At 46.4% G+C, this 20620-nt stretch overlaps 3 protein-coding genes and 1 long non-coding RNA gene across 6 annotated transcripts; 3 read left to right on the top strand and 1 right to left on the bottom strand.

The window, feature by feature from the left end:
• The first annotated feature begins 11728 nt into the window (after positions 1–11728).
• Positions 11729–13480, top strand: LOC123136009 (putative pentatricopeptide repeat-containing protein At1g56570). The gene is made up of 2 exons (XM_044555283.1): positions 11729–13252; positions 13437–13480. The coding sequence occupies exon 1, from the start codon at positions 11774–11776 to the stop codon at positions 13061–13063; it is 1290 nt and encodes a 429-aa protein (XP_044411218.1). The 5' UTR covers positions 11729–11773; the 3' UTR covers positions 13064–13252; positions 13437–13480.
• A 208-nt stretch (positions 13481–13688) lies between these two features.
• Positions 13689–15416, top strand: LOC123136010 (uncharacterized). Its single transcript, XM_044555284.1, has 4 exons — positions 13689–14201; positions 14363–14474; positions 14559–14619; positions 14755–15416. The coding sequence occupies exons 1-4, from the start codon at positions 14168–14170 to the stop codon at positions 15061–15063; spliced, it is 516 nt and encodes a 171-aa protein (XP_044411219.1). The 5' UTR covers positions 13689–14167; the 3' UTR covers positions 15064–15416.
• A 213-nt stretch (positions 15417–15629) lies between these two features.
• On the bottom strand, positions 15630–16812 carry LOC123136008 (uncharacterized). The gene is made up of 3 exons (XR_006466480.1): positions 16245–16812; positions 16111–16156; positions 15630–16005 (listed from the first exon to the last, which is right to left on the bottom strand). It is a non-coding gene; the product is annotated as an uncharacterized lncRNA (long non-coding RNA).
• A 1474-nt stretch (positions 16813–18286) lies between these two features.
• LOC123136007 (protein FAR1-RELATED SEQUENCE 11) lies at positions 18287–20616 on the top strand. Of its 3 annotated transcripts, XR_006466479.1 has the most exons (4): positions 18287–18624; positions 18734–18946; positions 19556–19832; positions 19934–20615. XR_006466479.1 is itself a non-coding variant. In XM_044555282.1 (2 exons), exons 1-2 carry the CDS (start codon positions 19806–19808, stop codon positions 20486–20488), a joined length of 582 nt encoding a protein of 193 aa, XP_044411217.1. In that variant the 5' UTR covers positions 19628–19805; the 3' UTR covers positions 20489–20614. The 3 variants fall into 3 exon arrangements, 1 of the variants encoding a protein (XP_044411217.1); XR_006466478.1 differs by having other exon boundaries at positions 18734–19832; positions 19934–20616; XM_044555282.1 differs by lacking the exons at positions 18287–18624; positions 18734–18946 and having other exon boundaries at positions 19628–19832; positions 19934–20614.
• Positions 20617–20620: the final 4 nt, after the last annotated feature.

Here is a 20620-nt window from a genome sequence, read left to right as displayed (position 1 = left end):
ATGGGGGGTAATTAGGAACGAACCGTCGGTGTAATTTTATTTTGACTGAAAATAAAAATTACGTTGGACAGGCACGGAAGTGTGTACGTGGCGTGCCTTTCGGCAAGGGGAGGAGTAAACTCGGGTGGGGCGTGGCGTGGTTCGTCCGACCGGGGCGAGGAATTACTAATTCTTCACCCTGGGTCCAAAATAGAGTTTCTATATATATATATATATATATATATATATATATATATATATATATATATATATATAGAAAATTCATCCTATCACCCGGTGGTATTTATCCCATATGTCTCATATACTATTATTTGGTACTATATATACTACTTTATCATTTTTAATATATTCGTATACTATATCTAAGATATTTCAAAGCAAGTTACATGAAAAAATTAATATGAACCCATAGTTTTTGTTATATTTGTGAAATACGTATATATTTATACGTAAAAAAGAGTATACTCAAAACATGGTATATACTACCTAAAAATTAGTGGTGGTAGCTACCACTGCTTGTATGCATCCTACTACCGGGTGTAGTTACATCAACTTCTCATATACTACCATGTGGTAGTATATACACTACTTTATTATTTTTAGCATGCTCATATACTATATCTAAGATACTCCAAAGTGAATTATACGAAAAAAATTGCAAGTGAGCTCATAGTTTTATTGTTTGTGTGAAATACGTATATATTTATACGTGAAATGGAGTATGCATAAAATATGATACATACTACCAAAAAAGTAGTATATATACTATCAAAACATCTTATATACTACATACTACGCGTACATACTCTCCGATACGATAGATACTACCTAGAACGTACGAAACAAAAGTGGGAGTAACTACACCCAGTAGTAGGAAAAATTTGTCTCATATATATATACACACATCTTAGAGTATAAGGCAAGGTAAAATAAGCATACATTATCCTATGTTTCCTAAATAAACATTATAGGAGTACTCAACAGGTTGCAATGCAATAAAGAGGGGAAATGGTATAAAAAAACCATCAAGCAAAATAACGCTTCTTTTGAAACCCCTCGAACAAAACAAAAAACGCTTCTTTGAATGATGCCGCCTCCCTCCCTTCTGGCGGCGCCGAACCCCGTCGTCGTGCTCCACGCCGCGCTCCTCAGATCCTCCCCTTCCCGCCTCCTTCCCCGCCTCTCCTTCAACTCCCTGCTCGCCGCCGCCTCCACCTCCTCGCACCCCCGCCTCCGCTCCCTCGCCCTCCCGGCCCTCGCGCTCGCGCACCGCTGCCCCGCCGCCGCCGGCCCGCTCGACTCCTACGCGCTCTGCTCCGCGCTCCGCCACGCCTCCGCGCCCCAGGCGGGTCCCTCCACGCGCTCGCCGCGAGGTCCGGGTGGTTCGGCAGCGTCTTCGTGTCCTGCGCGCTCGCCGCGTCCTACGTCGGGTCCGGCCGGTTCCTGGACGCCCGCAGGCTGTTCGACGAAAGCCCCGTCAGGAATGGCGTCTTCAGGAACGCCGTTCTCGCGGCCTACATGGCCGCGGGGAAGTGGGCTCCGGCTCTGGTGTTCGCGTGGACGTTTCCGGAGTATGGGTTGCCGGCTGATGGGTACACGATGACGGCTATGGTGAGGGCCTGTGGAGAGACGGTGAATGCTGATCTGGGTGGAGAGGCGCGCGGGCATGCGATCAGGAGGGTGAGAGGTGTGGGGACCGACGTGTTCCTGATCAGCGCGCTCGTGGACATGTACGCCAAATGCGGGCTCGTTGGACGCGCGGAGGGGGTGTTCAGGCTGGCGCTGCGGGGCAACGCTGGTGGAGACGATGTTGTGCTATGGACGGTGATGGCGGTGGCGACGACGACGACGATGACGATGACGACGTACATTTTGTGTAGCTAGGGCTGAAAAACAATTTGATGGTCTGTATATTTTGGTGCGGTGGTATATACTAACCCCTCACGATGATGGTGAACTTGTGGTGGTAGGACGACCCCCTCTTTTGGATGTGGTGGTAGGTTAACACTAAGGTAGTGCTAGGTTAAACTTGCTATGCCGTATGATCATGCATGCTTTACTTCTTTTCTGCTCCATTGTTGTTTGTGTGCTACTTTGCTTGCTACTTGTGTGCTTCATTGATTTGCTGCTTCAACTCTTGCTCTTGTGCGTTGCTAGGGCAAGTGGTATGGCGTGTTCATCGGTGAGGCTCCAGGGGTTTATAGTTCATGGGAAGAAGCCAATGCATAAGTGGCATCGTATAGCAACAGCAACTATAGAGGGTTCAAGACTAGGCAGGCAGCAGAACAAGCTTACTCCGTTTGGGTGCGAAAGCACGGAGGCAGCTGTTGGGGAACGTAGCAGAAATTCAAAATTTTCCTACGTAACACCAAGATCTATCTATGGAGAGACCAGCAACGAGTAGAAAGGGGAGTGCATCTACATACCCTTGTAGATCGCTAAGCGGAAGCGTTCAAGTGAACAGGGTTGATGGAGTCGTACTCGTCGTGATTCAGATCACCGATGATCCTAGTGCCGAACGGACGGCACCTCCGCGTTCAACACACGTACAGCTCGACGATGTCTCCCACGCCTTGATCCAGCAAGGAGAGAGGGAGAGGTTGAGGAAGACTCCATCCAACAGCAGCACAACGGCGTGGTGGTGATGGAGGAGCGTGGCTATCCTGCAGGGCTTCGCTAAGCGCCACGGGAGAGGAGGAGTACTTGGGAGAGAGGAGAGGGCTGCAACCAAAGGCAGAGATCGAATCACGTGTATTCTGTGTGTCCCATGGGCAGCCCTATGCCTCACTATTTATAGGGGGAGAGGGGGGCTGCGCCCCCTTTAGGGTTTCCCACCCCAAGGGGTGCGGCCAGCCTCCAGATGGCATCTGGTGCGGCGGCCAGAGGGGAAGGAGAGGGAGGCGCAGGGAGCATGGGCCTTAAGGCCCATCTGCCCTAGGGTTTGCCCCCTCCCACTCTCCCCTGCGCCTTGGGCCCCTTGTGGGGGGCGCACCAGCCCATTTGGGGCTGGTTCCCTCCCACACATGGCCCATGCAGCCCTCCGGGGTTGGTGGCCCCACTTGGTGGACCCCCGGGACCCTCCCGGTGGTCCCGGTACAATACCGATAAACCCCGAAACTCTTCCGGTGTCCAAAACAGGACTTCACATATATAAATCTTTACCTCCGGACCATTCCGGAACTCCTCGTGACGTCCGGGATCTCATCCGGGACTCCGAACAACATTCGGTAACCACATACAAGCTTCCTTTATAACCCTAGCGTCATCGAACCTTAAGTGTGTAGACCCTACGGGTTCGGGAGACATGCAGACATGACCGAGACGTTCTCCGGTCAATAACCAACAGCGGGATCTGGATACCCATGTTGGCTCCCACATGTTCCACGATGATCTCATCGGATGAAACACGATGTCAAGGACTTAATCAATCCCGTATTCAATTCCCTTTGTCTAGCGGTATTTTACTTGCCCGAGATTCGATCGTCGGTATACCGATACCTTGTTCAATCTCGTTACCGGCAAGTCACTTTACTCGTTCCGTAACACATCATCCCGTGATCAACTCCTTGGTCACATTGCGCATATGATGATGTCCTACCGAGTGGGCCCAGAGATACCTCTCCGTTTACACGGAGTGACAAATCCCAGTCTCGATTCGTGCCAACCCAACAGACACTTTCGGAGATACCTGTAATGCACCTTTATAGCCACCCAGTTACGTTGTGACGTTTGGTACACCCAAAGCATTCCTACGGTATCCGGGAGTTGCACAATCTCATGGTCTAAGGAAAAGATACTTGACATTGGCAAAGCTCTAGCAAATGAACTACACGATCTTTTGTGCTAGTCTTAGGATTGGGTCTTGTCCATCACATCATTCTCCTAATGATGTGATCCCGTTATCAACGACATCCAATGTCCATAGCCAGGAAACCATGACTATCTGTTGATCACAACGAGCTAGTCAACTAGAGGCTCACTAGGGACATATTGTGGTCTATGTATTCACACGTGTATTACGATTTCCGGATAATACAGTTATAGCATGAATAAAAGACAATTATCATGAACAAGGAAATATAATAATAATACTTTTATTATTGCCTCTAGGGCATATTTCCAACAGTCTCCCACTTGCACTAGAGTCAATAATCTAGTTCACATCGCCATGTGATTAACACTCACAGGTCACATCGCCATGTGACTAATACCCAAGAGTTTACTAGAGTCATAAGTCTAGTTCACATCACTATGTGATTAACACTCAATGAGTTTTATGTTTGATCATGTTGCTTGTGAGAGAGGTTTTAGTCAACGGGTCTAAACCTTTCAGATCCGTGTGTGCTTTACAAATCTCTATGTCATCTCCTAGATGCAGCTACCACGCTCTATTTGGAGCTATTCCAAATAACTGTTCCACTTGGAGCTATTCTAAATTGTTGCCCCATAATACGTATCCGGTATCTCTACTTAGAGCTATCCGGATAGGTGTTAAGCTTGCATCGACGTAACCTTTACGACGAACTCTTTTACCACCTCCATAATCGAGAAAATTCCTTAGTCCACTAGTTACTAAGGATAACTTTGACCGCTGTCTGTGATCCATTCTTGGATCACTCTTGTACCCCTTGACTAACTCATGGCAAGGCACACTTCAGGTGCGGTACACAGCATAGCATACTGAAGAGCCTACGTCTTAAGCATAGGGGACGACCTTCATCCTTTCTCTCTATTCTCCCGTGGTCGAGCTTTAAGTCTTAACTTCGTACCTTACAACTCAGGCAAGAACTCCTTCTTTGACTGGTCCATCTTGAACACCTTCAAGATCATGTCAAGGTATGTGCTCATTTGAAAGTATTATTAAGCATTTTGATCTATCCTTATAGATCTCGATGCTCAATGTTCAAGTAGCTTAATCCAGGTTTTCTATTGAAAGACACCTTTCAAATAACCCTATATGCTTTCTAGAAATTCTATATCATTTCTGATCAACATATACTCATCAGAAATTCTATAGTGCTCCCACTCACTTCTTTGGAAATACAAGTTTCTCATAAACTTTGTACAAACCCAAAATCTTTGATCATCATCAAAGCATACATTCCAACTCCGAGATGCTTACTCCAGTCCTTAGAAGGATTGCTGGAGCTTTGCATACTTTTTAGCATCCTTAGGATCGACAAAACCTTTCTGATTGTATTACATACAACCTTTCCATACGAAGACTGGTAAGGAAACTCGTTTTGTCATCCATCTGCCAGATTTCATAAATGCAGCTAATGCTAACATGAATCCGATGGACTTTAAGCATCGCTACGGATGAGAAAAACTCATCGTAGTCAACTCCTTGAACTTGTGAAAAACTTTTCGCCACAAGTCGAGCTTCATGGACGGTGACATTACCATCCACGTCCGTCTTCTTCTTAAAGATCCATTTATCTTAATGGCTTGCCGATCATCGGGCAAGTCCACCAAAGTCCATGGATCCGTTCTCGGATTTTATGGCTCCTAACCATTTGTCGGAATCCGGGCCCACCATCGCTTCTCCATAGCTCGTAGGTTCATTGTTGTCTAGCAACATGACTTCCAAGACAGGATTACGTACCACTCTGAAGTAGTACGCATCCTTGTCATCCCACGAGGTTTGGGAGTGACTTGATCCAAAGTCTCATGATCAATATCATAAGCTTCCACTTCAATTGGTGTAGGTGACACAGGAACAACTTCCTGTGCCCTGCTACACACTGGTTGAAGTGATGGTTCAATAACCATATCAAGTCTCCACCATCCTCCCACTCAACTCTTTCGAGAGAAACCTTTCCTCGAGAAAGGACCCGATTCTAGAAACAATCCATATTGCTTTCGGATCTGAATTAGGAGGTATACCCAACTGTTTTGGGTTTCCTATGAAGATGCATTTTATCCGCTTTGGGTTCGAGCTTATCAACCTGAAACTTTTTCATATAAGCGTCGCAGCCCCAAACTTTTAAGAAACGACAACTTAGGTTTCTCTAAACCATAGTTCATACGGTGTCATCTCATTGGAATTATGTGGTGCCCTATTTAAAGTGAATGTGGTTGTCTCTAATGCCTAACCCATGAACGATAGTGGTAATTCGATAAGAGACATCATGGTACGCACCATATCCAATAGGGTGCAACTATGATGTTCGGACACACCATCACATTATGGTGTTCCAGGCGGTATTAATTGCGAAACAATTTCCACAATGTCTTAATTGTGTGCCAAAACTCGTAACTCAGATATTCATCTCTATGATCATATCATAGACATTTTATCCTCTTGTCACAATGATCTGCTACTTCACTCTGAAATTACTTGAACCATTCAATAATTTAGACTTGTGTTTCATCAAGTAAATATTTTCAACATCTACTCGAATCATCTGTGAAGTAATATCATAACGATATTCACTGCATGCCTCAGCACTCATTGGATTGGACACATCAAAATGTGTTACTTCCAACAAGTTGCTATCTTGTTCCATCTTACTGAAAATGAGGCTTTTCAGTCATCTTGCCCATGTGGTATGATTTGCATATCTCAAGTGATTCAAAATCAAGTGAGTCCGAACGATCCATTTGCATGGAGTTTCTTCATGCATATACACCAATAGACATGGTTCGCATGTCTCAAACCTTTCAAAAACGAGTGAGTCCAAAGATCCATCAACATGGAGCTTCTTCATGCGTTTTATACCAATATGACTTACATGGCAGTGCCACAAGCAAGTGGTACTATCATTACTATCTTATATCTTTTGGCATGAAAATGTGTATCACTAAGATCAAGATTCAATGAACCATTCCTATAGGTGCAAGAGCACTTATTCAGGTTTAATACTAATCTTGATGGTAGAGGGAGCGTGCGATGTTAGATCACATCAAACTTGGAAACACTTCCAACACATATCGTCAGCTCACTTTAGCTAGTCTCCGTTCATTCCGTAGCTTTTATTTCGAGTTACTAACACTTAGCAACCGAACCGGTATCTAATACCCTGGTGCTACTAGGAGTACTAGTAAAGTACACATTAACATAACGTATATCCAATATACTTCTATCGACCTTGCCAGCCTTCTCATCTACCAAGTATCTAGGGTAATTCTGTTCTAGTGACTATTCCCCTTATCACAGAAGCACTTAGTCTCGGGTTTGGGTTCAACCTTGGGTTTCTTCACTAGAGCAGTAGCTGATTTGCCGTTTCATGAAGTATCCCTTCTTGCCCTTGCCCTTCTTGAAACTAGTGGTTTCACCAACCATCAACAATTGATGCTCCTTCTTGATTTCTACTTTCGCGGTGTCAAACATCGTGAGTACCTCAAGGATCACCATATCTATCCCTGATATATTATAGTTCATCACAAAGCTCTAGCAGCTTGGTGGCTATGTCTTTGGAGAACCATCACTATCTCATCTGGAAGATCAACTCCCACTCGATTCAAGTGATTGTTGCACTCAGACAATCTGAGCACAAGCTCAACGATTGAGCTTTTCTCCCTTAGTTTGCAGGCTAAGAAAATCGTCGGAGGTCTTATACCTCTTGACGTGGGCACAAGCCTGAAATCCCAATTTCAGCCCTCGAAACATCTCATATGTTCCGCGATGTTTTGAAAACATCTTTGGTGCCTCAATTCTAAACCGTTTAACTGAACTATCACGTAGTTATCAAGACGTGTATGTCCGATGTTCACAACATCCACAAACGACGTTTGGGGTTCAGCACGCTGAGCGGTGCATTAAGGACATAAGCTTTCTACTGATCGCATAATCGCTACTATCAACTTTCAACTATTATTTCTCTAGGAACATATCTAAACAGTAGAACTATAGCGCGAGCTACGACATAATTTGTAAAAGGTCTTTTGACTATGTTCCGGCTAATTAAGCTCATCTTATGAACTCCCACTCAGATAGACATCCCTCTAGTCATCTAAGTGATTACATGATCCGAGTCAACTAGGCCGTGTCCGATCATCACGTGAGACGGACTAGTCATCATCGGTGAACATCTTCATGTTGATCGTATCTACTATACGACTCATGCTCGACCTTTCGGTCTCCGTGTTCCGAGGCCATGTCTGCACATGCTAGGCTCGTCAAGTTAACCCTAAGTGTTTTCGCTGTGTAAAACTGTCTTACACCCGTTGTATGTGAACGTAAGAATCCATCACACCCGATCATCACGTGGTGCTTAGAAGCGACGAACTGTAGCAACGGTGCACAGTTAGGGGAGAACACTTCTTGAAATTGTGTAAGGGATCATCTTATTTACTACCGTCGTCCTAAGTAAACAAGATGCATAAACATGATAAACATCACATGCAATCAAATAGTGACATGATATGGCCAATATCATTTTGCTCCTTTTGATCTTCATCTTCGGGGCTCCATGATCATCATCGTCACCGGCACGACACCATGATCTCCATCATCATGATCTCCATCATCGTGTCCTCATGAAGTTGTCACGCCAACGACTACTTCTACTTCTATGACTAACGCGTTTAGCAATAAAGTAAAGTAGTTTACATGGCGTTCTTCAATGACACGCAGGTCATACAATAAATAAAGACAACTCCTATGGCTCCTGCCGGTTGTCATGCTCATCGACATGCAAGTCGTGAATCCTATTACAAGAACATGATCAATCTCATACATCACATATATCATTCATCACATCCTTTTGGCCATATCACATCACATAGCATACCCTGCAAAAACAAGTTAGACGTCCTCTAATTGTTTTTGCATGTTTTACGTGGCTGCTATGGGTTTCTAGCAAGAACGTTTCTTACCTACGCAAGACCACAACGTGATATGCCAATTGCTATTTACCCTTCATAAGGACCCTTTTCATCGAATCCGTTCCGACTAAAGTGGGAGAGACTGGCACCCGCTAGCCACCTTATGCACCAAGTGCATGTCAATCGGTGGAACCTGTCTCACGTAAGAGTACGTGTAAGGTCGGTCTGGGCCGCTTCATCCCACAATACCGTCGAAACAAGATTGGACTAGTAACGGTAAGCATATTGAACAACATCAACGCCCACAACTACTTTGTGTTCTACTCGTGCAAAGAATCTACGCAATAGACCTAGCTCATGATGCCACTGTTGGGGAACGTAGCAGAAATTCAAAATTTTCCTACGTAACACCAAGATCTATCTATGGAGAGACCAGCAACGAGTAGAAAGGGGAGTGCATCTACATACCCTTGTAGATCTCTAAGCGGAAGCGTTCAAGTGAACAGGGTTGATGGAGTCGTACTCGTCGTGATTCAGATCACCGATGATCCTAGTGCCGAACGGACGGCACCTCCGCGTTCAACACACGTACAGCTCGACGATGTCTCCCACGCCTTGATCCAGCAAGGAGAGAGGGAGAGGTTGAGGAAGACTCCATCCAACAGCAGCACAACGGCGTGGTGGTGATGGAGGAGCGTGGCTATCCTGCAGGGCTTCGCTAAGCGCCACGGGAGAGGAGGAGTACTTGGGAGAGAGGAGAGGGCTGCAACCAAAGGCAGAGATCGAATCACGTGTATTCTGTGTGTCCCATGGGCAGACCTATGCCTCACTATTTATAGGGGGAGAGGGGGGCTGCGCCCCCTTTAGGGTTTCTCACCCCAAGGGGTGCGGCCAGCCTCCAGATGGCATCTGGTGCGGCGGCCAGAGGGGAAGGAGAGGGAGGCGCAGGGAGCATGGGCCTTAAGGCCCATCTGCCCTAGGGTTTGCCCCCTCCCACTCTCCCCTGCGCCTTGGGCCCCTTGTGGGGGGCGCACCAGCCCATTTGGGGCTGGTTCCCTCCCACACATGGCCCATGCAGCCCTCCGGGGTTGGTGGCCCCACTTGGTGGACCCCCGGGACCCTCCCGGTGGTCCCGGTACAATACCGATAAACCCCGAAACTCTTCCGGTGTCCAAAACAGGACTTCCCATATATAAATCTTTACCTCCGGACCATTCCGGAACTCCTCGTGACGTCCGGGATCTCATCCGGGACTCCGAACAACATTCGGTAACCACATACAAGCTTCCTTTATAACCCTAGCGTCATCGAACCTTAAGTGTGTAGACCCTACGGGTTCGGGAGACATGCAGACATGACCGAGACGTTCTCCGGTCAATAACCAACAGCGGGATCTGGATACCCATGTTGGCTCCCACATGTTCCACGATGATTTCATCGGATGAAACACGATGTCAAGGACTTAATCAATCCTGTATTCAATTCCCTTTGTCTAGCGGTATTTTACTTGCCCGAGATTCGATCGTCGGTATACCGATACCTTGTTCAATCTCGTTACCGGCAAGTCACTTTACTCGTTCCGTAACACATCATCCCGTGATCAACTCCTTGGTCACATTGCGCATATGATGATGTCCTACCGAGTGGGCCCAGAGATACCTCTCCGTTTACACGGAGTGACAAATCCCAGTCTCGATTCGTGCCAACCCAACAGACACTTTCGGAGATACCTGTAATGCACCTTTATAGCCACCCAGTTACGTTGTGACGTTTGGTACACCCAAAGCATTCCTACGGTATCCGGGAGTTGCACAATCTCATGGTCTAAGGAAAAGATACTTGACATTGGCAAAGCTCTAGCAAATGAACTACACGATCTTTTGTGCTAGTCTTAGGATTGGGTCTTGTCCATCACATCATTCTCCTAATGATGTGATCCCGTTATCAACGACATCCAATGTCCATAGCCAGGAAACCATGACTATCTGTTGATCACAACGAGCTAGTCAACTAGAGGCTCACTAGGGACATATTGTGGTCTATGTATTCACACGTGTATTACGATTTCCGGATAATACAGTTATAGCATGAATAAAAGACAATTATCATGAACAAGGAAATATAATAATAATACTTTTATTATTGCCTCTAGGGCATATTTCCAACAGCAGCAATGTTGACAGTGGCAAGGTCGGAGGTGTCAAAGTGGAAGGTGCTAAGGTGGATCATCAGTTTGGGCTGAAGCTGAAGAACTTCATCATCTTTGCTCAGTTCATCGTCATTGCTGTGTTGTGGCGTTGGTGTGCTAGATGTGATCATTGTGGGTAAGCTCACCAACTAGGGTATAAGGTAAGCACAACATGTATGTCGTATGCAACCAAACGCCGTGTTCTTGTGCCACTAGGGCCAATGCAGGCAACCAAACAAAGTGCACTTGCGTATTACCTAATGCAGGGACACTAGATGCAGGCAACCAAACAACTTGCAGATGGCGCATTAGTGCCTGTTTTTGCTCAACCAGCCTAGGTTGAGAAGTGTATGCAATGCAGGAACTGTTCACAACAGCAACCAAACACGCCCCATATGAACGCGCGCACACACCAAACCTCTATGACCACCTCTGAGCTTGACGGGAACATCCCCTCTCACTAAATGAGCATCGCTGAAAAGTCTAAAATAAATCCAGAAAAATACGAGCACCGGTAAATCTAAGTTGACTGGTTTCCTCTAAAAAACTAACCATCTAGTTACACTCAGTTCACGACGATTGCTATCAAGGTGTGAATTTTTCTACACTTTTTTTTTGCGCCACTGTCCTGGGAAGGCTAATATCGTTGCTCTTGATGAGCCTCCTAGCGAGCTCATTTCTCTCTTGCTACTAAATGATGTAACAGTGGTTGCAATGCAATACGGAGGGGAAATGGGATTAAGAAAACAAATCAAGCAAAATAACGCTTCTTTTGAAACCCCTCAAAGAAAACAAAACAAAAAAACGCTTCTTTGAATGCCGCCGCCTCCCTCCCTTCCGGTGCTTCCGGCGGCGCCGAACCCCGCCGCCGTGCTCCACGCCGCGCTCCTCAGATCCTCCCCTTCCCGCCTCCCTCCCCGCCTCTCCTTCAACTCCCTGCTCGCCGCCGCCTCCACCTCCTCGCACCCCCGCCTCCGCTCCCTCGCCCTCCCGGCCCTCGCGCTCGCGCACCGCTGCCCCGCCGCCGCCGGCCCGCTCGACTCCTACGCGCTCTGCTCCGCGCTCCGCCACGCCTCCGCCGCCGAGGCGGGGCCCCTCCACGCGCTCGCCGCGAGGTCCGGGTGGCTCGGCAGCGTCTTCGTGTCCTGCGCGCTCGCCGCGTCCTACGGCGGGTCCGGCCGGTTCCTGGACGCCCGCAGGCTGTTCGACGAAAGCCCCGTCAGGAATGGCGTCTTCGGGAACGCCGTTCTCGCGGCCTACGTGAGCGCGGGGAAGTGGGCTCCGGCTCTGGAGTTCGCGAGGAGGTTTCCGGAGTATGGGCTGCCGGCCGACGGGTACACGATGACGGCCGTGGTGAGGGCCTGCGGAGAGACGGCGAATGGTGATCTGGGTGGAGAGGCGCACGGGCATGCGATCAGGAGGGTCAGAGGTGTGGGGTCCGACGTGTTCCTGATCAGCGCGCTCGTGGACATGTACGCCAAATGCGGGCTCATTGGACACGCGGAGCGGGTGTTCAGGCTGGCGCTGTGGGGCAACGCTGGTGGAGACGATGTTGTGCTATGGACGGCGATGCTGAATGCTTATGGGCGGCATGGGAAGTGCAAGGAGGTTATCCAGACTTATGACCAGATGGTGGCTTCCGGGGTCTGGCCTGACGATCTGGCTATTCTGGCCGTGCTCTCAGCATGCCAGCATGCTGGGGATGTTGCCAAGGGGCTCAAGTATTTCGAGTCTATGCGCGCAGATTACGGGCTGGTGCCTGCACCAGAGCACTACAGTTGTGTGGTCAACATGCTATGCCGGGCAGGAGAAGTAGCCAGGGCATGGGAGATCGCTAGCAGGAAGGAATGTGGAGGTAATATCGGCGTGTCTACATGGGGCGCTCTTCTCAGTGCTTGCTGTGATTGCCGCAATGTTGAGCTCGGGAGACTGGCAGCTCGGAAGGCAATTGAACTGGAGCCTAGGAATGTTGGGATTTATGTCGAGCTGTCAAATTTGTATGCGAATGCTGGCTTGTGGGAGGAGATTAACAAGCTGCGGGAGGTGATGAAGGACAGGGGTTTCGAAAAGAATGTCGGATCTACCTGGGTTGAGCAGAATTCTTGAAATGACCTACACAAATTCAAAATGACAAAATATGCTCTGGTCATTATGATTGGAGTGAAGGAGGGGAATCTGACCCTTTTTATGGGCTACCACAAGATCTATGAGAAAACCAAGCCATATTATTTTGCTGGACCGCAATATCTGAAGTGTAATCTTGCTCAGGCACAAGATAGTCGGGTGGAAATTAAGGTGAGACCAATTGTGCCCATTTTTTGGCATGGCCTGCAAGAATGAACATAAAATGATCTGACACCGTCATTGAACCGTGACAAGCAGACAATGCAATGCATTTTTTTGACATTCTTCCATGAGCTCTTCTGAGTTCTGACAACAAATGTCTATGCATATATTGGTAATAGTCTGTCTTTTGCAGTACAACGACTTGTATCAAAACTGGAATCTGGGTAAAGTGCCTGATGGATCTTCTTATTCAAGTGTCTGCAATTGCGTGCTGTTTCTTGGAACTCAGAACATAAACAGATGGCCTCTAAAAGACATAAAAGGGAAACAGCAGTAGGAATCTCTCCTTTATGAGCTAAAGCATGGTTATTCAATTCGTCTTATGCAAGCAAAAGCATATACATGTGCCAGAAAGCACGTCTAGCATCATCCTTGTAGCTTAGCTCCCTGTTCTGCTAAAAAGCAATGTTAGAAGTTAGAATGCTCTTAAAATTACACTACCATAATTTAAAGCTTTTGAAGTTTGGCACCTTATTAATCTCAACATATAAAATAGTCGGCTTTTATTATACAGCCACACATTCTTTCAGCAGTTGGGCCAAGCCTAAGTCGCCTGGTAAATTATGTTTAGAACATTCTTTAGGAGGCAAGAGAAAATAGACCTTAACCCTTATTGCAGGAACCCAACTAGCAGTGGTTTTCCCTCGAATGATTCCTGCAGCTCAAGAGCCAGGCCAACTCTAACTTCACTCCCAGGGCAGGAATCAACTAGAAAGGGCAGAAAGAGAACTTGTAGGACAAAAAGGGAAGAAAGGAATGCATTCCAAGCTTGCATTCCCTTGGTTCTCTCGGACTATATAAACACTCGAGTTCCCTTGATGGGTCTATCCTAAAAATCTCTCTGTCCTCTTGCTTGCACCAATAATGGGCCTTCCCTTCAGTGCGTTAAACAAGTTAGGTAAGTTCTCAAGTCTCAGTTCTTTCTATGGTTTTGTTTTGTTCTATATGCCGGTGCCACATGATATTACATGGTTCTTGTGGTTCCGCGCTGTTTTATTTGTTGCTTGAGCTTCTGTCCCATATTCTAAATTTGTTAACTCGTGCTGCTGCTCCTCTCAGGAGTGCCAGGATTGGGCGCGGTAACTACCGGACAAGTCTATGATCGACATTTTAAGAACAAGGATACCCGCACCTTTGAAGAATTTCATCTTGCATATGTCGACTTCTGCAAGTAAGCTACCTGTTTGTGCAGTTACATTGCCTGCACTTCTTGTCCCAAACCTTTTATTCATGTCATCATCCGAAAACACTGTAGGTATTTCAACACTGTGTTGCCTGGCCAAGATTTTGATACTCCAGATCTTGAAGATATAAGGGTAAACCCATCATCCATCAGTTTTTCTTTTCTTTTCGAAGGGATGTGATTCTGTGTAAATATTTAAGGACATCTAGCAATTGACTGTTACATATCACCGAAAAACTCAACTGAACCGTACATGCGCATATTGCAGAGATTCCATAAAAAATGGGCAGCGGCGGACGAGCCCGGAAGGAAGAAGATGTTCACCGAGTATATGCAGGAAAATGTCCACGAGGCCAAAGTTGACGACAGCCTCTTCATCATGGCCGGCCTGGCTGCGCCAGCAGCGGCCATCATCGCCAAGAAGAGCGGCGAGAGCATCCCGCAGGTCAAGAAGTTCAAGGTGCATTTAATCCCCAACGTCGTCTTCGTGCCGCTGTGCACCCTGGTTGCCATCATGGGTGCCACTGCAGTTCAGATGAGCAAGAAGAGCAAAGACAACAACAAGCCTACGAGCTGATCCCGTCTTGTTCCTGTCTGCGGTTTAAATAAGATGACGTAATAAACAAGAAACCTGGAACGCATATTATCATCCAAATGATTGTATAAAATTAAACCAAGATGCAAGTCATGGGTTAAATATATATGTTCCTTTTGTTGTTCAAATGGCCGATGGAAAGAAAGCAAAGTTTGAAAAAATATCAAGTTTGTCACAGTTTGCTATTTTGTTTTCTTCCATATGTGATATGCCCATTTTCTCGCACTTTCTTTGGTGTTCTTTGAACATCAACAGAAATGTGATAATGTTCGGTACCTGTTGTAAATTTGGTCAGAGTGCACAAATTTTTTGTTCAATCAAAACTCTGTATTATCCCTCGCTTGCAAGACACTGCACTTGCATGTAAATCTAGATTCCCGACTGCTGCAAGAAACCTACATTCTAAGCTTGCAAAACACTGCACTTGTATCGTATGACCGCTACAAGAAAGCTAATTTTAAGTGTGGTGCAAATCAAGCATGGAATCAACAAGATGTTGCTTAAGAAAGAACATTCACCGTGAAAACATAGCATACAGGCAGCTGAAATGCAAACTGAGGAGAAGTAATTTCTCACAAGAACTTTCACAGCATGATACTTTTATCTTACACAAGGGCCTAAAAAATTCCAAGAGAACAATCAGTACCACCACGTTCATATCTCAATGAGAGCACAAACCACCAGAACATCAATGCCTCTGAATTAAGCTAGCACAAGTGTTAAGCTCACGATCTGGATAGCACACTTTTACCTCACAGAGCCTATTCTCTCTGGCAAAATATATCATATTACAATCAAATTTCGATGAGAACACAGAGAGGAACATCTGTTACGGCCTCGAGTTTGCAACCCTAGGAGCTCAGGATAAGTTGGTTGTTAGTTATCCTTGCAATAGAACAGTCACTGAGCTGTTGTTACTTTCCCCTGAAAAGCAAACATGAATAGCAAATACTAGGTAAGTATACACCAAATAAAGCAAAAAAAAAAAGACTCAAATACAAAGGTAACTTGGTTTGCCTTTTTGCTTACGTGTTCATCATTAGTGTAATGTTATCTCCTTTCAAGAGGATCCGACCTGCAAATGATTGAGGAGACAAATTATGGAGTTATCACTAGTCTGAGAACAAAATAAATAAATGATAGCAGAGTACTCATTTCATTACCGAGAGACTTCCTAGTGTTTTTCTTGGTGTTGATCTCCTCAGCATCCTCCAAGACCAGATTCATGTATTCATCAAAGCCCTACAACACAAGCTGCAGTAAGTATAAGGTGTTTGTTTAAAATTCAACAATGCTTCTGGTCCACTTTGTTCAACGATACACCCAAAACTGCATGGAAATGCTACCTTGACGTGCATGCTGAAATCCACGGATACAGTATTTAAGGTTTAGAACAGTAGTCGTTTCTACTCCCTCCGTTCCGAATTACTTGTCTTGGATTTGTCTAGATACGGATGTATCTAGACTCATTTTAGTGCTAGATACCTCTGTATCTAGACAAATCCAAGACAAATAATTCAGAACGGAGGGAGTAGATCATAACGGTTATTCTTTAATAAATAAAAAATATATACAGAGCGGATAAGTTGTGGGGGTGTTTATACAGAAATTGCAAGCAAGACAAGTGCAAGAACCTGCGTACATGCCTGCTCGTTCCACATTTTTATTACATCTCCTCATGTGGCTATAAGAAAACTCAAGACAGGAGTGGCACGTCTTTTATCCGTCCATGGCTGCCGCCGTCCGCGCTCCCCCTCGCCGACGAGCTTTGGGCCTGCAGGGTCCCCGGCGGCTTTGCGGTTCGGAGGACGGAGTTGCATCGGCCTGCCCCCCTCATGTTTGAAGTAGATTTTTCTTTTTAGATGCGAATTTGAAGTAGATTAAATTGTCGTTGCAAGAATATATGGATATTCTGATTTATCTGCCCGTGTTTTTTTTAGGAAAAGCCTTTATGGCGCGCTTTATTTCATATTAAATAAGGATACATCATTCGTTACAGCCGGTATAATGAAATCCGGAGGATCATCATCCCAAAAGTAAGTACTATTAGAAACAAAAGCATATCTAGCTAAGTTATGCGCCACGTAGTTAGCTTCCCTGTAGCAGTGTTGTGAGGAGATCGAGCCAATCCTGTACGCTATCTGAAAGCACTCTGCTAGAATTGCTGAATAGGGAGACCAAACTTGAATGATTCCTTTGAAAGCTTCAACAAGTTTCAACGAATCTGATTCAATAATAACTGGGGCACATCCAAGTGATTCAATAAGGCTCAGACCTTTCAAAAGTGCAGTAGCTTCAGCTGTTGCTGAATCGAGAAGGTTCTGTAAAGGCCAACACGCGCCTGCAATCGCCTCTCCTCTGTCATTACGGACCACAACACCTGCACCTCCCAAACCATTCTCAAAATAGGCAGCATCCACGTTCAGCTTGTAAGTATTCCTTGGTGGCTTCGTCCAGAGAACTGGGTGAGGTTCAGAGTTGCTTTGTGCCCCAATGAAATTGCATGTTAAGGCCTGAATAGAGAAAGCTGATCGAATTGGGGCAGCGTTGTACTAGTCGATGGGTATTTCCGGATTTTTTTTTCTGCGGCTAAAAAGGGCCACGGAAGGGGGAGGCATGGATGGGTGACGCGTGTCAGCGGCGCACCGATGGGCGCACGCCGGGGGCGCAGGCAAGCCCCGTCCGCAAAACCCTATCTATTCCTTTGAGGAAATAGGAGAGATTCTTTATTTGACCCTCACAGGATGAGATCTCCTAGGCCCCACTCCATAAAATTCTCAAATCTGAAATTCAGCTCATGATCTGATTCCAAGATTGAGATCGTTGATCTAGCGAGCGTTCCTGGCTCCACAATCAATGATCTGTCATAGATGGGCACGACCAATGACCTACCTCGTGAGGGCCAACTCTACATCATTTCGAAGACGTGGCATAGGAGTCGAACTCGACGACATGGCGAGGCGAACGTCGCAAACATAATAGATCCTGGCCGGGATCGACATAGTGCAATTTGACTCCTCATTTTTACGTTGCCTTTATTCGACCTAAGATGCAAACCGGTTAGTTTCATATGTAGGATACATATATCGCTTTGTTTAGTTTACACATAGACGGACGCAGCTGTTCTGCTCGCGAGCACAAGTGAGCACTTTATCACAACGGCTCGCGAGGGCATCGAGATGTGTAGCGTTCAATTATTCAGCGAAGTGGTCGATCGTTTTTAAAACACGGGAGAGGGGAATACGGTATGCGGATGTGTCGTACGCCGCGCCGGTGACGGAGCCCGCAGGCGGCGCCGTGACGGGAGATTCCCTGAGCCGTGGCTCGGGAAGGCGTTGTACTGCTGATCCGTGGCTCCGGAAGTGGGACTTCCGCTGGCAGTGGTGGGCAGGCTAGTAAATGAGGAATCAGATCGTCGTCGTGCTGTCCCCCACCTCTGGCCACTCTTTTTTGGATCGCCATTGACGCATCCGGAGGTCGGCGGTGGATGAAATACACGGCAGTGCTTGTGGGGATGGTGTTCCTGATGCAACCCATTATGAGGTAAGCAAATCCCACAGCCGCCTTTTTGGATCCTCGCTGCTCAGTCTCTGCTCGGGGATTTTTGCAATGGATATGTGGCTCTGATCCAAATGATTTTGGTCGCCTGTAGGGCCGCCGTGGTGGAAGAGGTCAACGGCAACCAGCTTCCAATGGAGCCGCTCCACTATCCCGCGGTGGCGGCAGGGGCTGAAGAGCTACCCCCCATGGCGACAGGAAGATCTGTGTGGCGGATGGGGCACTCGCAGCCGGGAGGGATGATGAACCGCAAGCATCTAAGCAATCTATTGATCAGAATGATCAGAATGATATCGCAGATTTTGTGGTAGGCTTGTGTGCTTTCCTCATCGCAGGTGTTTTAGATAGTAGCACGAACGCATGGTTAAAACAGAGAGCATGCCAATGTCAGTCTGCTTTTATGGATAGTGCGTACTGATGCGAGGGAATAGATATCAACACTGAGCCGGAAAATGTATATTTGGATACATAAATCATCGAACAAGGAAATGTAGGGTGGGATAAAAGCGAGATTGTTCGATATGCTGAACATAGGGTGATCAGGCATGCTAAGATATTTCATGTACAGATTGTGGGAAAGATATGAGAGGCAAAATACAAATTAGAATTGGTGTACATATTATGTTCATAACCATAGATGGAGGTACTAGGAGCATGTGTGTTTAAAAGAAAAGCGTGCTAGGCTTGGTTTGTTTTGAGGATAACTTTAGTGAGTATATTCCAGAATTAGGTTGGGAAGCTTTCTGAGATGCAGCTTGAGTTGACCACAAATTCTATGGGTCGTGGCTGGTGAAAATTGGAAAGTAACTGACATCCAAAATGTCGAAAACCCTGAATGTAGACACAAGAAGGACACCCATCTGCTTCATTTCCAGTAGAAATACATGCTGTCACATATTAATCTATCAAAATGCAGGGTTAGAATTGGAGTTCCTACTCCAGTAAGGGCGCCTTGCCCTGGGTGACCCAGCGCCCTTGAGAAGGCAATACGGGGGTTCGCTGACAAACCGGGCAGCATTGTAATCGTGCCAGCCCTGGGTACGAGCTTCGATACACTCGGGGTGGCCTATGTGAATGCCCCACCTGGATTTCAATCTCTACTTGTGGGAGAAGGGATTTGGAATACGGTACGGAATAGTTGGTTGAATGTGGAGAGAAAAAAATGCATGCAGGAAATTGTTTGTGGATCTGCGGTACGCGTTTGTACCCTCCTGGATTATCTTCTATTTATTTGGTCTGCTTGTTGGGTGCATGAGAGCTGACCCGTCTGTTTTTGAATTACTGGTATTTGCAGGGAAAAGCCGGATTGGAAAACACTGGATCATGCCGGTGTGAATGCCCCACATTAATAAGGCTGCTCCGATCAAATGACAATGGTTGGTACATAGCTGAGCATCGTGAAGAACACAACCATTCTCTGTCACCCACATATGGGCAGAAAATACACTGGCCGGCCCACAAGCACATAGATGTCTACAACAGAGATTTGGTGGAGCAGTTGCGACAAAAAAATGTGAATCTAGCCAAAGTACACAACATCATCGGAAGCTTTTTTGGTTCAATGGAGAAGGTGCCTTTCACAAAAAGGGCTCTGAAGAATTTGTGTGGTAAAATCAGCAGAGAGCGGGCGGAGGATGATGTGAGGAAGACTATGGAGGTTTTCGCAGATTTGGGTTCAAGAGATCCACATTTCACTTATCATGTCCAGGCTGAGAAAGATGGTCGGATAACGACTCTTATGTGGGCAAATGGAAGCGGCATGTTGCAAACACATTCTTCGGAGACGTTGTCACCTTCGATAGGACATATAGAACCAACCTGTACAACATGCCATTTGGTCTGTTTGTAGGTGTGAATAATCAAATCATTTCTAGAACATCATCCTGAAGGGGGTTTTGGTCCATGATGAAAACGATCGAGGCATTTTGAGTGGGTTTTCACAGAATTCATTAGGATGATATGTGTGTTGGGGGGGGGGGGG

The sequence above is a fragment of the Triticum aestivum genome, chromosome 6B, assembly GCF_018294505.1.
Source record: "Triticum aestivum cultivar Chinese Spring chromosome 6B, IWGSC CS RefSeq v2.1, whole genome shotgun sequence".
Lineage (NCBI taxonomy): Eukaryota > Viridiplantae > Streptophyta > Magnoliopsida > Poales > Poaceae > Triticum > Triticum aestivum.
The sequence above is the reverse complement of the archived record's forward strand: the minus strand, read 5'-3'. Positions and strand labels throughout refer to the sequence as shown.